The sequence below is a fragment of the Apis florea genome, unplaced genomic scaffold, assembly GCF_048593485.1.
Source record: "Apis florea isolate Af1SG1 unplaced genomic scaffold, ASM4859348v1 contig_2411_pilon, whole genome shotgun sequence".
NCBI lineage: Eukaryota > Metazoa > Arthropoda > Insecta > Hymenoptera > Apidae > Apis > Apis florea.
Window position 1 is genome coordinate 1,352,536 of NW_028256580.1, and position 21,513 is coordinate 1,374,048.

At 26.3% G+C, this 21,513-nt stretch overlaps 6 protein-coding genes across 14 annotated transcripts; 4 read left to right on the forward strand and 2 right to left on the reverse strand.

Annotated features, from left to right (window-relative positions):
- The first annotated feature begins 381 nt into the window (after nucleotides 1-381).
- LOC105734920 (uncharacterized) lies at nucleotides 382-903 on the forward strand. The gene is made up of 2 exons (XM_031915188.2): nucleotides 382-656; nucleotides 721-903. The coding sequence occupies exons 1-2, from the start codon at nucleotides 566-568 to the stop codon at nucleotides 834-836; spliced, it is 207 nt and encodes a 68-aa protein (XP_031771048.1). The 5' UTR covers nucleotides 382-565; the 3' UTR covers nucleotides 837-903.
- On the reverse strand, nucleotides 904-6,876 carry LOC100864514 (uncharacterized). 7 transcript variants are annotated; one of them, XM_086905527.1, is made up of 10 exons: nucleotides 6,711-6,876; nucleotides 4,889-5,173; nucleotides 4,710-4,807; nucleotides 4,366-4,598; nucleotides 3,972-4,242; nucleotides 3,433-3,831; nucleotides 3,059-3,226; nucleotides 2,750-2,960; nucleotides 2,541-2,674; nucleotides 904-2,314 (listed from the first exon to the last, which is right to left on the reverse strand). In XM_086905527.1, the coding sequence occupies exons 2-10, from the start codon at nucleotides 5,166-5,168 to the stop codon at nucleotides 2,012-2,014; spliced, it is 2,097 nt and encodes a 698-aa protein (XP_086761653.1). In that variant the 5' UTR covers nucleotides 5,169-5,173; nucleotides 6,711-6,876; the 3' UTR covers nucleotides 904-2,011. The 7 variants fall into 7 exon arrangements, with proteins under 7 accessions (XP_086761653.1, XP_086761654.1, XP_086761656.1 ...); XM_086905528.1 differs by having other exon boundaries at nucleotides 6,720-6,873; XM_086905530.1 differs by having other exon boundaries at nucleotides 4,372-4,598; nucleotides 6,720-6,865.
- Nucleotides 6,877-7,729: 853 nt separating this feature from the next.
- Nucleotides 7,730-11,023, forward strand: LOC100865698 (phospholipid scramblase 1). Of its 2 annotated transcripts, none has more exons than XR_015291399.1 (7): nucleotides 7,730-8,123; nucleotides 8,202-8,318; nucleotides 8,615-8,764; nucleotides 9,417-9,640; nucleotides 9,738-9,873; nucleotides 9,951-10,470; nucleotides 10,582-11,023. XR_015291399.1 is itself a non-coding variant. In XM_012484047.3 (7 exons), exons 1-7 carry the CDS (start codon nucleotides 8,078-8,080, stop codon nucleotides 10,627-10,629), a joined length of 894 nt encoding a protein of 297 aa, XP_012339501.2. In that variant the 5' UTR covers nucleotides 7,730-8,077; the 3' UTR covers nucleotides 10,630-11,023. The 2 variants fall into 2 exon arrangements, 1 of the variants encoding a protein (XP_012339501.2); XM_012484047.3 differs by having other exon boundaries at nucleotides 9,738-9,899; nucleotides 10,324-10,470.
- A 982-nt stretch (nucleotides 11,024-12,005) lies between these two features.
- LOC100865345 (dehydrogenase/reductase SDR family member 7) lies at nucleotides 12,006-14,331 on the forward strand. Of its 2 annotated transcripts, none has more exons than XM_012484044.3 (8): nucleotides 12,006-12,398; nucleotides 12,486-12,637; nucleotides 12,745-12,897; nucleotides 13,009-13,115; nucleotides 13,194-13,433; nucleotides 13,502-13,621; nucleotides 13,714-13,880; nucleotides 13,956-14,331. In XM_012484044.3, exons 2-8 carry the CDS (start codon nucleotides 12,514-12,516, stop codon nucleotides 14,026-14,028), a joined length of 984 nt encoding a protein of 327 aa, XP_012339498.2. In that variant the 5' UTR covers nucleotides 12,006-12,398; nucleotides 12,486-12,513; the 3' UTR covers nucleotides 14,029-14,331. The 2 variants fall into 2 exon arrangements, with proteins under 2 accessions (XP_012339498.2, XP_086761661.1); XM_086905535.1 differs by having other exon boundaries at nucleotides 12,061-12,398; nucleotides 13,714-13,888.
- Nucleotides 13,884-15,931, reverse strand: mRpS2 (mitochondrial ribosomal protein S2). The gene is made up of 3 exons (XM_003691829.4): nucleotides 15,234-15,931; nucleotides 15,058-15,153; nucleotides 13,884-14,968 (listed from the first exon to the last, which is right to left on the reverse strand). The coding sequence occupies exons 1-3, from the start codon at nucleotides 15,268-15,270 to the stop codon at nucleotides 14,322-14,324; spliced, it is 780 nt and encodes a 259-aa protein (XP_003691877.2). The 5' UTR covers nucleotides 15,271-15,931; the 3' UTR covers nucleotides 13,884-14,321.
- Nucleotides 15,414-18,397, forward strand: LOC100864751 (NF-kappa-B-repressing factor). Its single transcript, XM_012484043.3, has 7 exons — nucleotides 15,414-16,643; nucleotides 16,714-16,847; nucleotides 16,959-17,205; nucleotides 17,274-17,400; nucleotides 17,478-17,650; nucleotides 17,733-17,906; nucleotides 18,004-18,397. The coding sequence occupies exons 1-7, from the start codon at nucleotides 16,468-16,470 to the stop codon at nucleotides 18,161-18,163; spliced, it is 1,191 nt and encodes a 396-aa protein (XP_012339497.1). The 5' UTR covers nucleotides 15,414-16,467; the 3' UTR covers nucleotides 18,164-18,397.
- Nucleotides 18,398-21,513: the final 3,116 nt, after the last annotated feature.

Consider the following 21,513-nt stretch of genomic DNA (forward strand, 5'->3'; position numbering starts at 1 on the left):
AGATTATGTAATTCTAGATATACACAATTTCAGTAAAGTAACAAACGACGTTTACTAATCCTCCAATCACATCGTTTTGTACAAGCAACACAATATAGCGTTATTATTTGTGGACAAGTTTTTCTTCAACCAATCAAAATGTGTAACAATACATCACATAACAACTTTATATTAAATGGCAGAGTTTCACAATATAGTTTGTTGAATAAAGAATTCTTGCTAAACGGCAACATTATATTTATAACACCTCTTTAATTCACTGCTTTAACATTTTTAGCAAATATTTCTTCAAATTCCTCTTCATATATTTATTTTTCTTCAAATTTTTGTTTATTTTCTATATTGCGTCCTTTATAAAACGGAATTATTTTGCGCATGTTCATTGCGTACTGAATATAGAATGCGCTAGCGTCGAATTTTATGGAATTCTTTCATATAGTTCTTATTACAATATTAAAATAACAGAAAAGATACGAATTTTTCTTAAATATATTATTTTTGATAATTCAGAACATAAAATTAAATAAACATAGAAAATTAATTAAATATTTTCATTTTTGAAATAATGTCAGATTGTAATCTAAATATCATTCTTGATATCAATAAATTAAATTTAGAATTAAAAAAGAAACTAGAAATAGTTTCAAAATGGAGAGGTATATTCTAATACAATTATTTTATATAATAAAAAAATTATTTTTAATATTCTGTTATTTGTAGCTGAATGTGCTCAATTGCAACTAGAGTTTTTAAAGTTATATACTCCAGAATGCCTTGAAATTCTTGAATCGCTCAAACAAATAACAGACACGAATATTAATTTAGATAAGTCATAATTTATCATTAAAAATATTGTCATATAAATATATCGTATTAATTTTCAATAAACAATATAAAATACAATTATGTTGAAATATATTTATTATATTCGAATTATATAGGATTGACACATAGAATGTATTCATGATTTATATAACATAAAGACAGACAATAGATATTTTTTATCTGATGTAATATAAATTTACATCGTAATAAAATTGATATTTTCTTTTTTTTTAAATTTCATTAAATATTTCACTTTAATATCGATTACATTTTACGACGGAAAATATTCTACAATAGAAAAAAAATCAATCAAATTATGTTGTATCATTCGGAAGAATTAAAATGTAAATGTGTTTAAATAAAATAAAATAAGAAAAATAAATTTCTTTTATTTTGCGAGTACGAGAATATTATTAGAAATCATCTATTATAATCGTGTGTTATGCTTTTCGATATTTAATGACAGTTTTGATATATTTTATAACACAGTTAATTCTTTTTTTTTTTTTTTTTTTTTTTTGCGAGGCATTCATTCGAACTTTTTATTTTCTTTATGAGTTTAAAATATGATTTTTTGATCTCTATATTTATCAATAGAATAATTCCTACTCATGACTTTATTCAAATTTTTCTTTTTTAAAAAACACAAGTAAATAATTTTACGCTTAAAAAATAATAAAATTTCGAAAGTTATTGTCCCTTATCGTTTGTTGTTGCATTCATTATCAAAATAAAAGACACCTCGCAAAGAGAACATTCTTTCAACTTGAAATCTAGCTGTCTCTCCTTTCTTTTTGTTATTAAATGATATCGGAATATATAATTATACACACAAACGCTATAATCATTTTTATCGTCGTGTTCTCGAATCGACTTGAAAATATTATTCGACTTGACTTGATCTTTTTTGTCTGAAGTCAAAATACTCTTTCAACAACAGTTAACATAACTTGTATTCTATTAATAAATAATATATTATTTTAAGTATCCTAATCTTATTATCTAGATCTTACTATACTATATTTTTAATAAAACAAACAAAACGAACGAAATATTGAAAGTCGGTAGAAAAAAATGAAGCTCGATTCGAGGTCACTGATCTGTTGAAGGGCCAAACATGTTTCTCAATAAAGCATTCTCGATGTATTATAGATGCTGTATTACTTAAAACTTTACTATTCTTTCTTTATCGATCCGATTGTTGAGAGCTGATTGTATCATAACCCGTATGCAATCGTCGTCCGCTATAAGGATAATTAAGATAACGATGCCAATAACGATAATGATATCGTCGTAAACAAGAATTGTTTCCATCGAGACGACATTGATCGGAGATCGCTGTTGGTGTTTGTAATTGCGATAATACCAGAGCTGTACTAGCACACGCTTCTCTGCTCTTTGGCCCTTCTCTTATTTCTTGAGCATCACAAATTTTTCCCGCTTCCATTGCATAGTTACCTAAACATTCCTCTTCTAGATCATTTTGTACCTAAAAATTATTGGTTTTTATTATCATAAAGATATTGATTTATATTGATTAAAGATAAAGATTTATCATATACTATTAATATTTCAAATATTTTTATTATTATTCGTAGATTAATCCACGAAACAATTACGGAATTAAAGATATACAATTTATGATATTTTTTTTCCAGTTTTATAATAAAAGTATAGAGATCTTTATATGTATATGTAAGTACGTATATACTTACACAAGCCTTGCAGATTTGAAGCATAACGCAAGGAAGATAGAGTATTTGTAATTCATCTCCACCTAAAGTATCTACAACTCTGCATCGTTTTTCGATCATTTTTAACTCAGGACAAGCTCTATTTTCTTCCATATCTTTCACAGAAATTTAAAACATGTTTGACATTAAGGAATAAATACATAAACGATGATTTTTTGTTGAATTTTTACCTTCAGTCTCGATTAAATTGTTGATGCGTTTATCTTTGGATTTAGGAATGTTGCTATTTTCTCGAAAGTTCGAGGATTGATTATTCTGCGCATAGATCGCCTTTTGAGCCTCTATTCTAGCCGCAACATTGTTTCTGAGATCGTTTAGAGCTTTTCTCATTTTCTCAAAAGAGTACGCAGCAGCCATTCGAGCCATTACCTTATCTTTTACCTATTTTTTTTTTTAATTTAAATAAAAACATTATAAAAAAACATGTGATGAAACATTATAATGTTAATCATTGATTAATTTCTTTGAATATATTACACCTTTTGCATATCTATATCATCCTCAGAATTTCCATATCTCATAGCTTCCTCAAGAATCAAGTCTTTAATGTTTTTCTGTCTCGAATCCAATTGGTTCAATTTATCTTTCCCTTCGTTAATTTCCTTTTCGTAATCTCGTTCATTCGGTCTCAGATTTTCCACCATATTCTGACAAATCCATAATTAATTCAACTACTGTAGATTATACTTACAAGTAAAAAAAGATTTTTTTCTTTAATGATATTTAATCAATATCGTAAGCACAATTCATTATTGAGAAGAATAAATAATCGACATAATGACAATTATTTTAATTTATCATAAACATTTAGACGAAAAAAAAAAAACATTGAAATAAACGAGATAATCATTACTTCATAATATCGTTGTAACATCCATTCATCATCTTGATTCTGAGTTCCTTGTCCGGCCATTAATGCAGCCTTTTTCCTTCTTTTATCAATACCAAAATATTGAGACCAATCGACGCTCTTTTTCCTGACCTCGATAGACTTCGATTTGTTTAATTTTGTTACATTCTCTTTTTGCCCTTTCGATGGCAACATCACTTTTGGCGCCTCTGAAGAATTCTCATGTTTATGCTGATCCCCCCCGTGCTCATGATCATGCTCGTGCTCGTGATCGTGATCATGATCGTGATCGTGATCGGGATCGTGATTATGTTCGTGATCGTGATTCTTGTAGTTATACGTATGGTTTTGATTATTATTCACAGATTGGGTGCCAAATAATGCCCCTAAGTCTTGTGCAACCTTGAATGAAAAATAAATAATTTATTTTCGCAACTCGAAATCTGTTTATACTATAATAATATATTTCTATAAATGGAATAAAATAATGGAATATTTTAACGTTAAAACACCTCATTAATTTATAGAATCGAATTAATTACCTTAGGATCGGTAATCTCTTTCTTGGCAGGTATAACTTTCGGGCTTCTTTTGGCCACGAAATAACGTTTAGCCGCGTTTCTATAGCTCCTCATAGCTCGTTCCGTAGGATATCCACCGTTCATGTTTCTTTGCTCATCCATGGACAGGTACAACAGATTCGGATCTTGTTCCCGATCGTTGAATTCGTTCTCGTCCGATATTCTACCTTGTCCTCGAATCGATGATTCTTTATTCAACAATGCTCCCCAGGACATCGGACCTGAATTCCTACTACAAATCGTTTAACATATTTCACTTATCGTTATTGAAATAATAACGATGCGTTTATAATCATATCATATATTTTTCTTTATCTTAGAAAAAAAAGTACCATTAATCATCGATCATACTAACTCGTACATCTTGTTCCCTCGATCGCCTCTATATCGATCATAAAGCATCTGACGGACGTCCACGTATCCTTCGTCATCCAAGTCCCCGAGATTGTAGGAAGATCCATCCTGCAACTCCTCCAGGAGTAATTTCGTCAGCTCTTTATTGTCGATGTTCAATCGATCAGAGTTAAAATCCCTCTTACGACCGGAGCTTCGTTCACGTTCACGGAACAGCGATGGAATTTGTTCCTCCTAAACGTTCAAACGGTTCATATATATATATATATATATACATTCATTCTAGCGGAGAATAACATCGAAAAAAAAAAAAAAAAAAAGTAGAGAAGAGGAAAAAACGAATACCTGTTGTGGAATGTTTTCTAAATAATCGATCAACGCTCTTTCGAGCAGTTTATTGTTCAATTGGAAACCGTTTCCTACGGTCTCTAATTGTCCAGTTTCTGGAAAAAAAAAAAAATTCTCCTTTCAAAATCATTATTCTTTTTAAAATTATTACACACATTATTATCATTATTACGTACCACTGGGTAAGAATTCTATTTCCTCGTCCTCTCCCATTTCCCTTTCTCCTTGGTATTCCCTATCGAGCTTTCTCTCTCCCTCCCCTCCATGATATTTAAACGAACGAAGATCATTGTAATATCCTTGCGGATTCGTATCCAAAGATCGTTGTTTCCTAATAACAGTGTCTGGCGCGCTTCTCAACAACTCGTCCGCCATATGATGGACGATGGGCACGGGCATCATTGCTGTCGCTGATCCCGTAATCAAAAACACCAATATCCATTCTTGCGATAACATTTCCCCTTTAGAGAAAAACATAATAATTCATCCTTTTTCCTCGTTTCTATAATTAATTAATACGATTAATAAAAACGTGACATCGTACATTTTTATCATCTCATCGATATATACAAGATACGTAAGAGTGAAAGAATCTCGAGAGAATTATATTCGACGATGGAAAAAATTATAAATATCGAGATTAAGGGCATCGGGAAGGATAATCGAGGCGGTAGTAAACACGTTAGAGTTTCATTTAATCAGCTTTAAATCGATTTCTTGAAAAAGGTCAGCGAAATCCGTTAACTGAAGACGTAGTAGCGAAAGCTGATGATGCAACAGAGATCGCTCTGTCCGATCGATCTTAGCTGCGAGAAATCGAGGCATTCGATAATTATCGCGTCTTCTCGGATAATTCATATTGGTATCGTTTTATACGATACACGTATACGAAATACGTATACGATAAGTCGAAAAATGAATCGATCGGAAAATATTAAATGCAACGCGATTTGTAAATGGATAAAACGATATATCGTCGTTGAAATTATTCTCGTTATTATTGAAAAAAGTGTTCCAACATTCTTCCAATACCAAGTTCAAAGATGATAAACGGAAAGATCAAAGTTATTTTTTATTATTTATTAATTTCAACGAAAGCCTGTTTTCCTTTGTTGTTCGTCGCCATTAAATCGATAAACGTTCCACGCGTATAATCAGTTTCAATCGCAATTTCATTGATATTCAATTTTAATTTTTACGCATTTCGAAATATTTCATTATATATGCTAGTTCAACAAATGCATTTATGTAGAATTTTAAAAAATACAGAATGAATAATAAATTATTGTGCATACTCGATCGACTATGATTGACAAATGGAAATATGTAAATATGTATTTGAATACTGAAACGTTGAATATTTAAAAATTGGTAATTCCTTATCAAAATATAATTGTCTCTTCAATTGTCTCTCGTTATCGCTGTTTTAAAAATAGAATAGTGATGTAAAAAAATGAATTTTATTTAATAATGATAATTTTTTTTTTTCCACACTCTTTTTTCATCGTAAGATATTCATTCATTTTCAACGTAAAAAACTTTCCCATCACGGTCAACGGTTATCTGCTGATCATTTATATACGTCACGATTGTAACAGATGGTGAAGCTAGACTTGTCGATATCAATTTCTTCGAACGCAAAAAAGCAATATATACAAGCGTAATTATATCGTTTTATATGATTAAAAGAAAGAAAAAATTAAGAACGAAGAGAAACAAACAATTTATTAAACAATTTATCAACGAGTTAGAAAAAAAAAAATAATAATCGAAAAACTCAAATTTATCTAATTTTCGTTACTTAATTATCGCCGATATTGCTCAACTGTTAATCAATGAAACTGAAGAAATTGAAGATTAATCGCAATTTGTCTTTGCGTGCGAAGCCAATTAATTTAAAAAGAGAAATAAGATTAAAAAAAAAGAGAGAGAGAAAAAGGAGGTGTTGTTATTTCTTTCTTTCCCTTTTTTTTCTTTCTTTTTTTTTAAACGACTTACTTGACTTACTCCTTAATTATTCATTCGAACACGAACCAATTTGTTTATTATCTTATTTATTTTACGTGTTCAACCTTCGTCCACAGCTTCGTCCACCACGTTGACGTGATTCCCTCCACGGGTTGCATGGATATCTTGCCTGGATCCGTTCTTTCACGATTACGACGATGACGCGGCCTTTTATAGAAGGGGTGGCCCGGGATCGATAGAAACGCGCATGGAATCAGCGTGGAGCAGAGCAACAAGTAAAGGCGTGTGGAGAGCGAATAGGTGGAAAATTATTGGGAACGCGTGCCGACTCGATGGGATTTCGTGCGGACCTCCTCGAGTTTGTTTCCATCCCGAGGAGATGGATATGGGCTCGTAACGGCGGCCTTGATTCGTTGAATCTATTCGTTCTCGGGAGAAATGAGAATTCTTCTGGGTTCGCTCGAAACGAGTCATCGGGGAATTTATCAATATCCAGATTCTTGCCATGGTTGAAAATCCACGGATTTCGTTCTCCTCGAAATTTGCGAAAATTAAATTACGGAATATTTATTGAATATTCCATAAATTTCCTTTTGGCTCCTTGGTTCGATTCCTGAAAAATGAAAAAAAAAAAAAAAAGAGAGAGAGAGAGAGAAAAGAGAAACAGAATGGATAGAATATTTTGAATTATAAAAGGGTCCCTTTATTATTTTTGTTTTTTAGCTACCGAAACTTCTTTCTTTTCTTATTTTCTTCCTTAGAGAGGAATTTTATGCTGGAAAAAGGAAAAAATAATTGCGCATGTTTATATCAACACGAGATCACATTTATAAAGGAAATCCAATATCCGTCAATTTGAAAGATATTCGAAATTATCGACCACTGTTCGTTAAATTACGAATGAAAAATCGATCTCGAGAGAAATTCGAGAAATTTTCATGGGAGGGGGGGAGGGAGGGAAATTGTGAAAGACACAGAGGAGGGGGGGGAGGGGGAGGGAGAAAGAATTATTAGACTCGACATGATTAGAACGATACCTTATCCACGATGTACAACGATAAGCGATTGGTTATCAATGATAAGATTTACTAACAACGTTCGAAACGAGCGAGCAGTATTCGCGAAAGAATTATCCACGGATGATTATAAGACGAAAAACGAGTTGTTCCATCGTCCAAGGATCACCACGCGAAAGACCGACTTTTCCACCGCGATAACAATCACAATTGATCGATCTTCTATATAATCCCTCCCGTCGTTCAAATATATTAAAATTAATTAATTAATTTGATAAGGTTTTGTGTTACAAAAAAAGAAGAAGAAAAAAAAAAAAGAATACTTTGCTTAATGTCGAAACCATACTTGAGGAGCACGATGATGAATTCTCTCGAAACGAAATGAAAGGCAACGAGCTTAACTCCTTCACATCCAAGGCATTGACCGGTAACTTTTTTTCGATATTCGATATTGATTGTCATTATAATAGTAATAATAATTATAATTAATATTCGATCACCTAAGGTTCACTTACCAAAAAAGAAGAGGATTTCTATTGCATAGAAATGCAAGAAAATACGTTGCCCCCTGCATCACCCCCTGTTCTCTCGAACACTATCGTTATCACGGTACAGCCACAAGGTAGGTGATTTTAAAGTTATTTAGAATATTTCTATCAGTGAATTGTCTGTTCATCGATGATAGAATGTCATCTATGCTTCTTCGAGACAATTTTTTATAAAATTTATGTAACTTTGTTATATTTCATTAATGTTCAATCAAAATTCTCATCGAGGGTGAACCTCTTTTATCTAGCTAAAAAAAAAATACAATTTCATCAACGTTAAATCAAATCTGATTTTATATCTCTGGATTAAGCATTAAAAATTAATCACCGAGATAAATATAATACCCAATTCTGTTTTCCTTTTGGCCAGGACAAATTGAAGAATTAAGAAGACCGATACCTGTGAACACGTTGGATTGGATATCGACTCCAAGATCGCAGCTGACCGTACTCTCGGGAAGCCATTTCTTGGCCAATGTGGAACAAGTGGAAATACAGCAGATTGTTGATTTAAGCACACGTTCGTAATTTGCTTAAACAAAAAACCAAGTTAACTTTAAATCTTTAAAAGAGCGAGTTAAATTGAAAAAAAAGAAAAATATTGCTTGTTCGAAATCTGTTTTCTATAATGTATAGTTAAATATATGTACAGAATGTCCCAAGAAACATCTGAAGAACATCCGTTAATATTAAGAGATTAAGATTTTCAAGCAATACTTTCCTTTGCAAAAACATTCATCACGGCCTTATTAACGAATCATTAGAAACAAAAATCATTGATCAATCATAGAGCGCCGGAATATTATAGTTTATTCATTGTATAGTTTCGTGTTATAATACGATATAATTTTTTATCGATAATTTTGTGTTCAACGCATTTTCTTCGACCATGTTGCTTGAATTTTTCTCGTGCCAACTGTGAACCAACGTTACTGCCACGGCTCGATTAAGTTACGCGATTGGTCAGTACTTTTTAATAATAACTCATCAAAAAAGTCGCGTTGAACGAGCATTGAGCACGCAAAGAGAAATATTGCAAAATTATCTCGCAAATGTCCAGGATGTAACGTATAGTTCCCATTATTTTTGGAACACATAGAGTAAGAGAAAAAAAAAATGTGATAAGTTGGAGGATGAATATTTGTATTTGTTTATTTTATTTTGGTTACCAGTACTTGGTAAGTCGGAAAAAAGATTCCAATACAGAGTAAAAGTGCCGAAAGCTGAAACTCTATTCTTGGCAATGGAAGAAAAAACCGAGAGCCAGTCAGGCGAATGGAATTGTTGCAACTTGATACGCGATGATCTTGTGTTAAATGTCGTGGATCAATCTGGCCAGACTGCATTCGTCATAAATATGGATTCTAGCCTGACGTGTATTTTCAATAAATTACACGTGAGTTAAATTTTTACGACGGGATTTAAGTAAACGTAAACAAGTTGGTTCGGGTTTGAATCTTGGCAAGGAAAAAAAAATGAAAATTTCGTTACAGAGGATGACGGTGAAGAGCAGAAATTTAATTGGCACGGTGGAAGAAAATTTTAACATAATAGGTTCAAGTTTCACCGTGTACGATGCTATACGGAACAAACTTTGTAACATATATGGTCCAAATGTGTGCGGTTGTTGTATGTATCGAGAAGCACAGTTTCAGGTCCGATTTAATCTTTATACTCACGTGTACATTTATTTATTTGTTATTTAGATATTAATAGGAATGAAATATGCATTGATTCTACAGGATCGATTTCCAGAAGTCGATAATTAAAATTTAATTATTAATTCTTGAGATGAGTTCAAATAATTTTTTCTCTTTGCAAATATTTTTATTTCGCGACATTATCATCGTGATCTGCACGCTCTGCAATTCTATCTTCCATATAAAACTGAAAACGAAAATTTTTGCGAAGAAAAAAATTTGCAATTACCTCAATAATCATCAATTAAACTTAATCACTTCTAATCGATTTCTAAAACCCACTATATATTTCTGAAAATAACAAAAATATTGAAGATGATCAAAGATAAATCTGTACTTACACATCATTTGTATATTATAGTATATTGATTTGTTTTAGGTAATTTCGATTGATGGTACTCATCAAATGGCATCTCTTATGCATCAGTGGGACAATAATATTCATGATTATGTATTATTAATTACATTTCCTACGGAAATGAACACAAAGCTTAAAAGTTTACTTCTCGCTGCAGCATTCCTTTTGGTATATTTTCTTTTATAACGAGCTTGTATTTTATTATAATAATTAATATTTACACGATACGTGACATTATAGTAGTTAAATTTAATTTGTTTATTATATTGCATGTTTTAGGAATATATGTATTTTGAACAAGTAAAAAGATTATCATCTCGAAATTAATTGTCAAAAAATTATGATATCGATCTTTAATAATTCTATTCTGTTCCGAAAATTGAAATGATTATAAATAATATATTTCATAATTAAAGTGATCAGCTTCCATAATGAATGTAATTTTTGAAACACAAACAGCAATGCAACGGAAAAATTCTTATAATTTCGAAAAGAAATCTTTATATAGTTTCTTCACTTTATTATTAGATATAAATTTTTGTATTGAATGTAAAAGAACTCAGATATTGGATTTTTTTTTTTTTTTTTTTTTTTGAAAAATTAAATAAAAGAGAAGAATTTGAATCCAATCAAGTTCTGCCGATGTTCTTATCTGTACAAATAATAAAAATAAAAAGTTATGAAAGATGTATTATAAAAATATATATTTTAACAAATATAATACTTTGTATTAATTGCAAAACACTATAAATTTATAATTCAATATAATTACAATATTTAGTTACTTTATATAATTATATATATATTATATAATTATATAATTACTATTTTTTTGTTTGTATTATTTTTTCTTTCTTTCCTTTATTGTTTATGTTTTTCTTATCTTTTATATAATGAATTTTACAAAATTCAAGTTAAAAATATTCTTTTTACTAATTTTATATAATTAAATTAATACTTTTTCATGAAAAATTATATAGTAAAATCAATTAAAAAAACTATACAGTTCCATTTAAAAAACATATTTAATCTTGTTGTATATATCGAATTACAAAAAAAAATTATATTAAATTAAAATTTTAATTATATCTTAATTTAATTAAATTTAATCCATTATTATTTATATCTTCTTCGAAATTCTTTAATTTTTATCTGAAATATTTTTTAAAATATTTGAGAATGAATTTCATTAAAATCATTATTCGAGAAGTAATCAATAATTCTATTCTTCAAAATAATTCTATTTATATGCTTCGTTTTATATTTCTATTTATAATTCTATTTATATTTTATTTTATTTTATAATGATTAGAATAAAAAACAGTATTGACATTCCATATAATATCCAAATATAATGCCAAATTTTAACTTTAATTATTTTATGTCTCTTTGAAATATATTTTGTTTTTAAATATAACACAATAATATAGTACAAAGATTTAATTAAAATTTTACTTATAAAGATATAAAATTTTGAAGATATTTTTACACAAATTGATAAAATTTGATAAAAAAATTTCAATAATCATAATTTTAAGAATTCATTGAACTTTTTGCAATTTTTATCAAGTTATATAAAAATATCTTTAATTATTAATTATTAAAATATCTTAATATTTTTATGTCGGAAGAATTAAAGTTTATCCTTTAATTTATTAATGAAAAAATAAAATATTAAAATAAATGTAATGTTATATCTATTCTTCTACAATATAAATATACAATAGAGAGTTATCACAACTTCGATTATTCCAATTATTAGCATTTCCGCATTGCATCATCCTTTCATGTGTGTAGATAATCCAAGCAGTAACAGTACTAGTGAATTATTTAATGTTATACTTTACCTATATTTTATATATATTATAAAACACATTTCAATTTACAATAATACCACTATTATATTCAATTAATAATTTTATTGTAATTTCTATAATTAATTATAAAATTGTAAACACACGTGTACTTTATTATACAAATAATTCAATTTTCCGAATTATTTTCGAATAATTGCCGTTCTATTATATTTCTAATCAATCAATTATCATTAAATAATCTAATATCTCTTAAACTCAAAAAATTTTAATATATACTGTGTAAGTAATAATAAATATTATATTTATTTCCTATATGTCGTTAAAAAATATATCTTCTTTTATTTTCCTATTTTAATTTTATTTCAGATTAATTTATTTGATACAAATTAACAAAATGGATTTTTTAACTATAATTGGAATAACAATTATAATTTATTTTTTTATTTACATTATATTCCCTTGGTTTTTGGATTGTGATTTCTGCCTTGCTTTTTATGAGAAATTTGGCAATCCTATAAGTATTGATATTATATATATTATAATAAAAGACAATGATTCTTATATAATATAATATTTTTGAAACATTTTTATTCTTAAATATTTATTCTTAATATTTTTCCAATAGGTTCTTTAGAAGGAAAAATAGTATGGATAACAGGAGCATCAAGTGGAATTGGAGAAAATCTTGCATATGTACTAGCAAAGGCTGGATGTAAATTAATTTTATCATCACGAAGAGAATCAAAATTGGAAAAAGTAAAAGCTAATTGTTTACAAAGTAAAATATTTATATTATATTTATATATAAAATATTATTTCTATCAATTATTACTATCATATTTTCATTTTCACTTAAGTTTTTATTATTTTATTATTTATTTATTTTCAGAAAATAGAAATTTGAAAAGTTCAGACATTGAAGTACTAGTTTTGGATATTCTTGACATAAATAAACATGAATCAGCTTTTAATAGTATTATTACTAAATTTGGCAGAGTAAATACATATATGTTAAGTATTTTTCAACATGAAAATTCATTATTAAATTTTAATTATGTTTTAAATTAATTTTAGCTGGATATACTTGTAAATAATGCAGGGCGATCTCAAAGAGCAAAATGGGAGAATATTGAATTATCTGTTGATAAAGAAATGTTTGATTTAAATGTGTTTTCAACAATAGCCTTAAGTAGATTAGTAGCAAAATATTTTTTTAAAATGGATAAAGGTCATTTTGTAATTAATTCAAGTATTGCTGGTGTTGTAACAGTACCATTTTCTGCTACATATTGTGCATCAAAATATGCTTTACATGTAAATATTTTAATTGAAATAATATAATATTTTAATTGTCAAAGATATATATCATTTTTTATATGTAGGCATACTTTGAATCTTTATCTATTGAGAAAACAAGTAAAAATATATCTATTACCATAGTATGTCCAGGACCAGTAGAAACTAACTTTTTAGCAGAATCATTTACAGAAAAATCTGGTGAAGTATGTTTAATTTGAATTTTATCTTTATGTATATCTTATATATTTATATTTATAATTCTTTATATGTTTTACACAAATATATTATTTTTTAGAAATATATAGTAAATGAAGAAAAACCAACACACAGAATGACTGCTGAACGTTGTGCTACATTAATAGGAATTGCAATAGCAAATAAATTGTCTAAAGTGTGGATTTGCAAATCAATTATACTTCAAATGGTGTATTTACGAATGTATTATCCAAACATAGGAACATGGTATATTGGTAAAAATTTATTAAAATTTTAATTAAAATATAATTTATAATTTTACAAAATTATTTTATATTTTAGGATAATTAATCAATTGGGAACAAAATTTTTGCATTATTTACGTGATAACAAAAAAACTATTAAAAACAATTAAAATAAATATTTTTTATATTTGTTAATATTTTATAATATTAATTTAATATTTTATAATATTAATAAAATTTATAACAAAATTATATAGATTATGTAATATAGTATAAATTATGTATAAATTCAGTATGTTATGTAATAAAATTATTACATAGATTAAAATCAGAGCAAAATTATACTCAATATTTTTTTATTTTATTAATATAGTTATATTTGATTTATTTTATAATAATAAATATGATAAATTTATTTATCATATTTTTGTATTTATATTATATTATTCTAATAAATATTATATTATGCTTCATTTTTTGCAAGCATTTCTTTTCTATATTTCTTTCCTTTCATTATTGCGTTCTTAAATAACTTACAATAAAGTTCTATAGCACAAGGTGTATCATCATTTCCAGGAACAGGATATGTTATAAGTTTAGGATCACAGTTTGTATCTACAATACCAATTGATGGAATACACATTTTGGCAGCATGTACCACTGCTGTATGTTGTTTAACAACAGATTCCATGGTATTTAAAAATATACATAAATCTGGCAACCTAGTAACTATTCCAAATTCTTGTACAGAATTTGTAAATGTTCCAAGATTCCATTTCCTAGTATGAGCATATTCTTGACATTCCTTTGCAGTATTTTCTACAAGATAAGAAATTTGAGGATTTTTTGCTATAAATAAAATTATTCCATCTTTAAAAGCTATATGAGCTGTGAAATTTAATGCCTGTCGTAATAATTCAGCACTTTTATCTAAATCAATTATTAAATGACCTAATCTAGATCCAAATATAAAAGGTCTCATATGATCATTTAAAGATCCTTCTTTATGACCAAAATGTACTTTTGCATCAAATAAATCTTTAATGGTAAACATGTTATAAACATGAAAAAAATCTGGATGACTTAATGGATCTATTTGATTTAGATCATCTGAAATTAAAATATTACAGATTTATATTTTATTAATAAAAATAAAATATTAATAAAGTATGAAGAAAAATAAATATTAAAATATTTACCATGTGAAATTTCTTGTTTTGATTCAGCTGATGTTGATAATTTATATTTCGGAAGATATACGAAAAATGATCGCAAAATACTCGAATCCCCGCATACTACAAAAAATGTATTTCATATTTAAATATATTTAAGAAGATATTAAAAAAGAAAAATGTGAATTAATAAAGATATTTACATTTAAATGAGAATGTTCGTGTAATATTAGAAATCATCTTGATTTTTTCAAATAAAAACAATTGTATTATTCAAATCGTTCTATGTAATAGGTTAGAATTGTTTCTTAATAATGTTATTTTATTATGTTAAACAATATTAAGTATTAAATTTTTTTGAAAATTTAAAATAAACATTAACATTGCAATATCATATATTTCATTATACGTTTTTTCATTATAATTTCGGTATATACATAAATATATTTACACGATAAGAATAGTTTTACAAGTTCACAATAATATCTCTGAAAATAAAGTATTGCACAATTCAAATATATAATGAATTTAGTTTTATATGTTTAAATATATAAATATAATAAAATATATATTTTATTTAATTTCTTCATAAAAAACTTAAATAGATTAAATAGATTTAATAAATCAATAATAAAACAAAACAAATAAATAAATAAAGAATAAGAAAAAATGTATATTGTAATAGTATTAATATATTTTATTTTAACTTTAAAATTATTTACAGCTTAAAATGAAAATGAATACAATATTAATATATTAATTTTATTTCTTTTAATAAAATATCTTCTTAATAAACAAAAAATAATATAATTTTAAAATGTAGAAAAAATATTTAACAAAAGCTGGAATAAATTAAAATTATATAAATTTTTTAATTTTTTATTTTTACATATTGTTTTCTAAAAAAACCATTTATAAAATAAAATAGATTCAAACAATTTTAATATTTAATATTTATTAAAAAGTCACATAAATTAAATAAATTAATATATATTATTAAACTTTATTTTATATTACACGAATAATAAAATATACTTATAAAAGATATTAGAAAAATCTTTTTCTTTTTATAAAATTGTTTTGATATAACATAAAATTCCATACGATGGTAAGTCTATACTGTATTCCATCCATGCTATTGTTGTGTAAAACATTTAATAATATTAATACATAATATATCAATGATGAAATTTTTGAAACAATTTTATATAACATAAATTTCATATAAACAGAAACAAATATTTATTTAAATGATAAGTGTTTTAAGTATTTTTAGTAAGATATCGATAATATTAATATATTTCTGTGTTTCTTTGATTGAGTGAAAAGTTATATATAACTTTCGATAAATATTCTATAAATATACTATATTCAATATATATTTTTATATATAAATTTATATTTATATATTTGTCACATAAATATCATAATTTTGTGATGAAAATGAGTGGCGAAGAAGTTTGGGATGTAGAACAACATAAAACAGAACATGAATGTGACGAACATTGGGAACTTAAACGCAAATTTCTTTTAGCACATAAAAATAAATTTCCAGAAGACGAACTCGTTTGTTTAGCCCAAGTATTTACGAACATCGAATTACTTGGCTGCAGGTAATTTAATATAATTTAATATTTATAATCTTTTATGTTTATGTATATTTATTTTTAATATTTAACTTAGATATCCTAAAGAGACAATGCAGTTGGTTGCAGAATTAGCTCAAGATATTGTTAGTGAATACAGAGAAAAACAAAAGAATAAATTGCAAAGAACATTTGTAAAAGCTTCTGATGCTGCTAGTTCAAAGGTTAAAGGTATATCTAAGAACTGTGAGTTCTATTATATGTTAAATAATTATAAAAAAGAAAAATTGTAGAAAACATATTTCAATTTTAAATACATATTTTTAAAGAATATGTTTTTAGGAAATATTGTCCCAACATCAAATAATATAGTTGAATCATCAACACAATCACAATGTATAAAATCATTTAATGACACATCTCACAAAGTACTTGCAAAACGAAGAAAATTGGAAAAACCAATATTACCATTTGGTAATATTGTTATAATAGAAAGACCTGGAGATATACCACAAAATATACTTGCTCATGCAGTTAACGCATCAGGAGGAAATTTAGAATGGAAATTTGATAAAATTAGAGATTCTTGGTATACATAATTTTTTTTTTTATTTTTCTTTTTTCTCAGGATTATTTATTTTTCTTTTTCTTTTACAGTAAATGCAATATTTTTGTTAATTCAAAGCTATTAGCTGAAGCTTGTGGTTCTAATCAAAAATTAGCAAAGAAAGAAGCATCTATTATTGGATTACATGAACTACAGAAACATTATTATACAATTAAGGTTTGCAATAAAGTTTTTTTCCCATTTTCATACATATTAAATTTTTAACTTAAAGCTTTATTTTAATACTTGATTAGATTAAGCATAATATAAATAGAAATGCCAATGTAATTGCAACAACAATGATAAACAATATATCAAAAGATAATTATATTTCTGATGACAATATTGGAAGAAAGTTAATGAAATTAATGGGTTGGAATGGTGGTGGTCTTGGTAAATCACAACAAGGAATAATAGAACCTATCATGTAAATGCAACTTATTTTACTTTGTGAAATATTCAATTATTTATTTATATTATTTATTTATAATTTAATTATATATTTATAGGATTAAGCATCAAATTAATAAAGAAGGTTTAGGATTAAAATCAAATTTTTGTTCTATGAATGACTTAAAATTTAAATGTAATGACATTATGAGGAAATATCTCACAGGTGATATGAGAAATGATTTAATATTTTCCAGTGATTTTACAAATGATGAGAGAGCAATAATCCATCAGTAAATATTTTGTTAATAAAAATTTTCAAAAAAAAAAAAAAATTCATTAAATTAAAATATAAAAAAAGATATTCAATATATCTTTCAATTTTTTTAGGGTGGCAAGACAACTGGGTTTAAAATCACATAGTTATGGCCCTAAAAATCAGCGAACGTTAGTAGTTTCTCGAAAAATAGATGTTCAAGATTTAGTTGAAGAATTAAGAAGTCTTGGAGGAATTACTAACAAATACGAATTAATTGAACCAACTGAGTAGTAAAAAAGAATAATACAATTATTTTTGTATGCAATATGTAAATTTTTTGCCAAGATATAATGCCAGTTGCAATGTGCACAAATTTTATGAAAATTAAGTTAAAATATATAATATAAATGATAATTTAAAATATATATATATATTTCAATTTTATTGTTGTATTTAATTTTTATTATGTAAGTTATTTTATATTCTCTATTAGAATATATTGTCAAATAAATTAAATCTAAAATATTAAAGCATTATTCTTTTTATAATTTTCTTTTAGTTTAAAAAAAAAATTACTCATTATTATGTAATTCTATGAAATTCTAATTTTCTTCTTGAAAAAAAATTGCACTATATCTTCTTTTTGAAAAAAAGTTCCTTGCGCTAATTTTTATTTTCGTATTCAAGTAGAAAGAAAAAGAAATTTTTAAAACAGAAGTAGAATATTTAATAATTACAATAATTACGAAGAATATATGTGTATATATGTATATATACATACACATGCGTATTATATATATATATGGTCAGGTACAATTTCAATTTCATAAAATAAAACTGAAGAAACATTTATTTAATGATAATCGCGCGTTGAACTTATTTCCAAGAACATTGTATTTTGTTTTAATTGATAGAAGTACAAAATTTTAAGAAGCAAGATTGCTTACAAGTGTACGGGTACGTCGCAGTTGCCGTATAATAAGAATGCTTTGGCAGTAGAACAATCAGAAGTTGAAAGTAATATAGATACAATGGTGTGTTATTTTTTTATTACATTACCACACTATTTAAATCTTGATAACTAAGATAGTTAAAAGTGCTTATACGTATATGTATATTCGCTGTACATCTCATCAATTGACAGAAATATCTGATATGCTCGTACACGCCGTAATAGATTTTATATATATATAGAAAATTATTTTTTAAATATTTAATACCAATTGAGAATTGAATTTTTTTTATTCTATTTCAAATAATAATCCTTTTAGTTGAATGCTATGGACGGATTATATAGACGTTCTATTACAATTGTTACAATTTTTATAATGGTTTATTAAATAAAATAAATTCCACATTCAACTAAAATTACTGTTCTTTACTTCAATTTGTCTTTATAAATCTTGTACAATTAATAAAAATATCATAGATGTCATGATAACAAATATATCTAATTCCTATAATATATAATTAATAAAAGAAACAATAAATTAATTTTAATTTAAATGGAATAAAAAAAATAAAAGACGATTATTTATGATAAAGATTAAAAAAAAACATGCGTATACAAGCATCTTAGAATCTGTCGTTTGAAAACAATGAAAATGTACTGCGCCGCACATTGTACGCGTCTAGATTCATTAATTTTAATTGCCACCAGAGATAAATAGTATATTATCTTAAATATAACACATCAAAATTGGGGATAAAAGAGAAAAGTGGAAGAAAGTGAGGAGTAGATTAAAAAGAATCAAGACGTTTTCGAGGCGGAGATTCGGTTCGTCTTAATTCTTTAAAAAGAAAAAGCTTTTTCTAAAGCTTACACGAATTTCCCTCGGGATTCTGTCTTCGGTCCAGGCCCTACATTGAACCGTAATTGACATCTAGAGGGAACATTGCATCTCTCTCTTTTTGCCATTTTTTCTTCACTTTTGTTTTATATATCAAAATAATATATTTTCTATCTGATAAAAGTAACTCCTCTGTTGATATGTAATTATATATGTATAGACTTATTTATTATTAATTAGAAGATATATCATTGATTGACTAGAAGATATTACGCTTAATAAATAGAGATGCACTTCATCACTATACTGAAGTTTCTCTAAAGCGGAGCTGATTGTTTGTTCTCCATTTTATATTTGATACAATTAATATATAGTTTCCAAATTTTTTGAACTTTGTGAAAACTATGAACATTCTCTAACTTTTAAAGATTAAAATGGAGAACTAACTGCTAGAGAGAGTATTTGACACTCATCTCCAAATTAGATTAGATTATTGATATGTATTTATATTGATATGTTATGTTGCATTATCGTAATGAAAATATTAATACATCATAGCATTATATACTTGCTTTTTCATTGTCACTATCATCGTTACCATCGTCTTAAGTAAAGAACATATACCCTGAAGGAACGCGATACTATGCTCGATTTGTACCTGCTTCACTTCTCACGTTTAAAATAGAAATATGTATATATGTTTTTTATATACATATACGTATATAAGTTATGTACGTATACGCAAATGTATACTTGCGTTTTTTTTTATATATAAATGATTCGTATATTTATATTGGATTAAAGTTAATCAGTTGCATACCAAGAAATTTAAACTATATAAATAATCCTGCTATGTGTTTCAAATTTAAATTAACATAAAAGTAAACAAAAAATTATATAAATTAATTGAGATATTCTTTTTATCCTCTTTTCCTCTTATCGTTTTTTTTTCTTACTTAAATAAAAATTTGTACGTTCCAATAATATTCTAATAAAAATAACTATATATATTACAATACTATAGAATGATCGATTCAAAGATTCTCCGATTATCAAAGACTTGCATTGATCTTCTTACGTTAACGAATATAATGAATAACATATCAAAGAACATATCAAGGTAAGTCTTTTACAAAGTATTACAATTAAATTATAACGAGCAGTTTGACAAGAAGGAACTACACATGAATTTGGCTTATCTACGTATTTCTGTTTGATGTGTATCGATGAGGAATAATACATACGAGTATTTCGTTCAAATAAAATCAATAATAGCTGCAATCTATAATATTAGATACTTACAGATTCTAAATATTCTTTAATCATTCATTTTGTGTTTTAAATATCAAAATAATTTTTTTTAAACATATAGTGGAAAAAGACTTATCTGAAATTTATCTGATTGTCTCTCACTTATTTAACTGTAGATAATTGTATATTTTATGATATTTCATGAAATATGTTTAACCTAAATGTTAGTCAACGAAATATTAGTGTAAAATCTAGAAACAATTCAACTTCGATACGACGAAAAACTGAAATTCGTAGAAGGACCTTTACATACGGTACTGTACCAGCAGTAATTATTTAGTTTTACAAGCATGTAAAGTGCAATAGATGATGTATAAGTATATATATGTATATATGTATATATATATACTTATATAACTATATACGTATATATGTATATTGTATACAATAGTCTGTAACAAAAAACACATGCAGTATTTAGTGTTTGAACTGCAAGATAGATCCTTACACATAAATTTACATATGCACGTGTCTTCGAATATTACGAATATTAAAAATTATAGAAAAACCAAAGCACAGCTTCGGTAATAAAATACGAGT

What these genes read in the sequence shown, in the direction of transcription:
- LOC105734920 (XM_031915188.2), top strand. Translation starts at nt 566, where the DNA reads ATGTCAGATTGTAATCTAAATATCATTCTTGATATCAATAAATTAAAT. An exon ending in AATAGTTTCAAAATGGAGAG is followed by an intron (nt 657 to 720) that starts GTATATTCTAAT and finishes TGTTATTTGTAG; the next exon opens with CTGAATGTGCTCAATTGCAA.
- LOC100864514 (XM_086905527.1), bottom strand. Translation starts at nt 5,168, where the DNA reads ATGTTATCGCAAGAATGGATATTGGTGTTTTTGATTACGGGATCAGCG. An exon ending in CAATTTAATCGAGACTGAAG is followed by an intron (nt 2,675 to 2,749) that starts GTAAAAATTCAA and finishes TTTCTGTGAAAG; the next exon opens with ATATGGAAGAAAATAGAGCT. An exon ending in TTCAAATCTGCAAGGCTTGT is followed by an intron (nt 2,315 to 2,540) that starts GTAAGTATATAC and finishes AATAATTTTTAG; the next exon opens with GTACAAAATGATCTAGAAGA.
- LOC100865698 (XM_012484047.3), top strand. Translation starts at nt 8,078, where the DNA reads ATGAAAGGCAACGAGCTTAACTCCTTCACATCCAAGGCATTGACCG. An exon ending in TATCACGGTACAGCCACAAG is followed by an intron (nt 8,319 to 8,614) that starts GTAGGTGATTTT and finishes CCTTTTGGCCAG; the next exon opens with GACAAATTGAAGAATTAAGA. An exon ending in TCGCTGCAGCATTCCTTTTG is followed by an intron (nt 10,471 to 10,581) that starts GTATATTTTCTT and finishes TGCATGTTTTAG; the next exon opens with GAATATATGTATTTTGAACA.
- LOC100865345 (XM_012484044.3), top strand. Translation starts at nt 12,514, where the DNA reads ATGGATTTTTTAACTATAATTGGAATAACAATTATAATTTATTTTTTT. An exon ending in AAAAGCTAATTGTTTACAAA is followed by an intron (nt 12,898 to 13,008) that starts GTAAAATATTTA and finishes ATTTATTTTCAG; the next exon opens with AAAATAGAAATTTGAAAAGT. An exon ending in TTACAGAAAAATCTGGTGAA is followed by an intron (nt 13,622 to 13,713) that starts GTATGTTTAATT and finishes ATTATTTTTTAG; the next exon opens with AAATATATAGTAAATGAAGA.
- mRpS2 (XM_003691829.4), bottom strand. Translation starts at nt 15,270, where the DNA reads ATGATTTCTAATATTACACGAACATTCTCATTTAAAT. An exon ending in ACGAACATTCTCATTTAAAT is followed by an intron (nt 15,154 to 15,233) that starts GTAAATATCTTT and finishes CATTTTTTGTAG; the next exon opens with TATGCGGGGATTCGAGTATT. An exon ending in AAAACAAGAAATTTCACATG is followed by an intron (nt 14,969 to 15,057) that starts GTAAATATTTTA and finishes TTTTAATTTCAG; the next exon opens with ATGATCTAAATCAAATAGAT.
- LOC100864751 (XM_012484043.3), top strand. Translation starts at nt 16,468, where the DNA reads ATGAAAATGAGTGGCGAAGAAGTTTGGGATGTAGAACAACATAAAACA. An exon ending in GATAAAATTAGAGATTCTTG is followed by an intron (nt 17,206 to 17,273) that starts GTATACATAATT and finishes TTTCTTTTACAG; the next exon opens with TAAATGCAATATTTTTGTTA. An exon ending in AACATTATTATACAATTAAG is followed by an intron (nt 17,401 to 17,477) that starts GTTTGCAATAAA and finishes ATACTTGATTAG; the next exon opens with ATTAAGCATAATATAAATAG.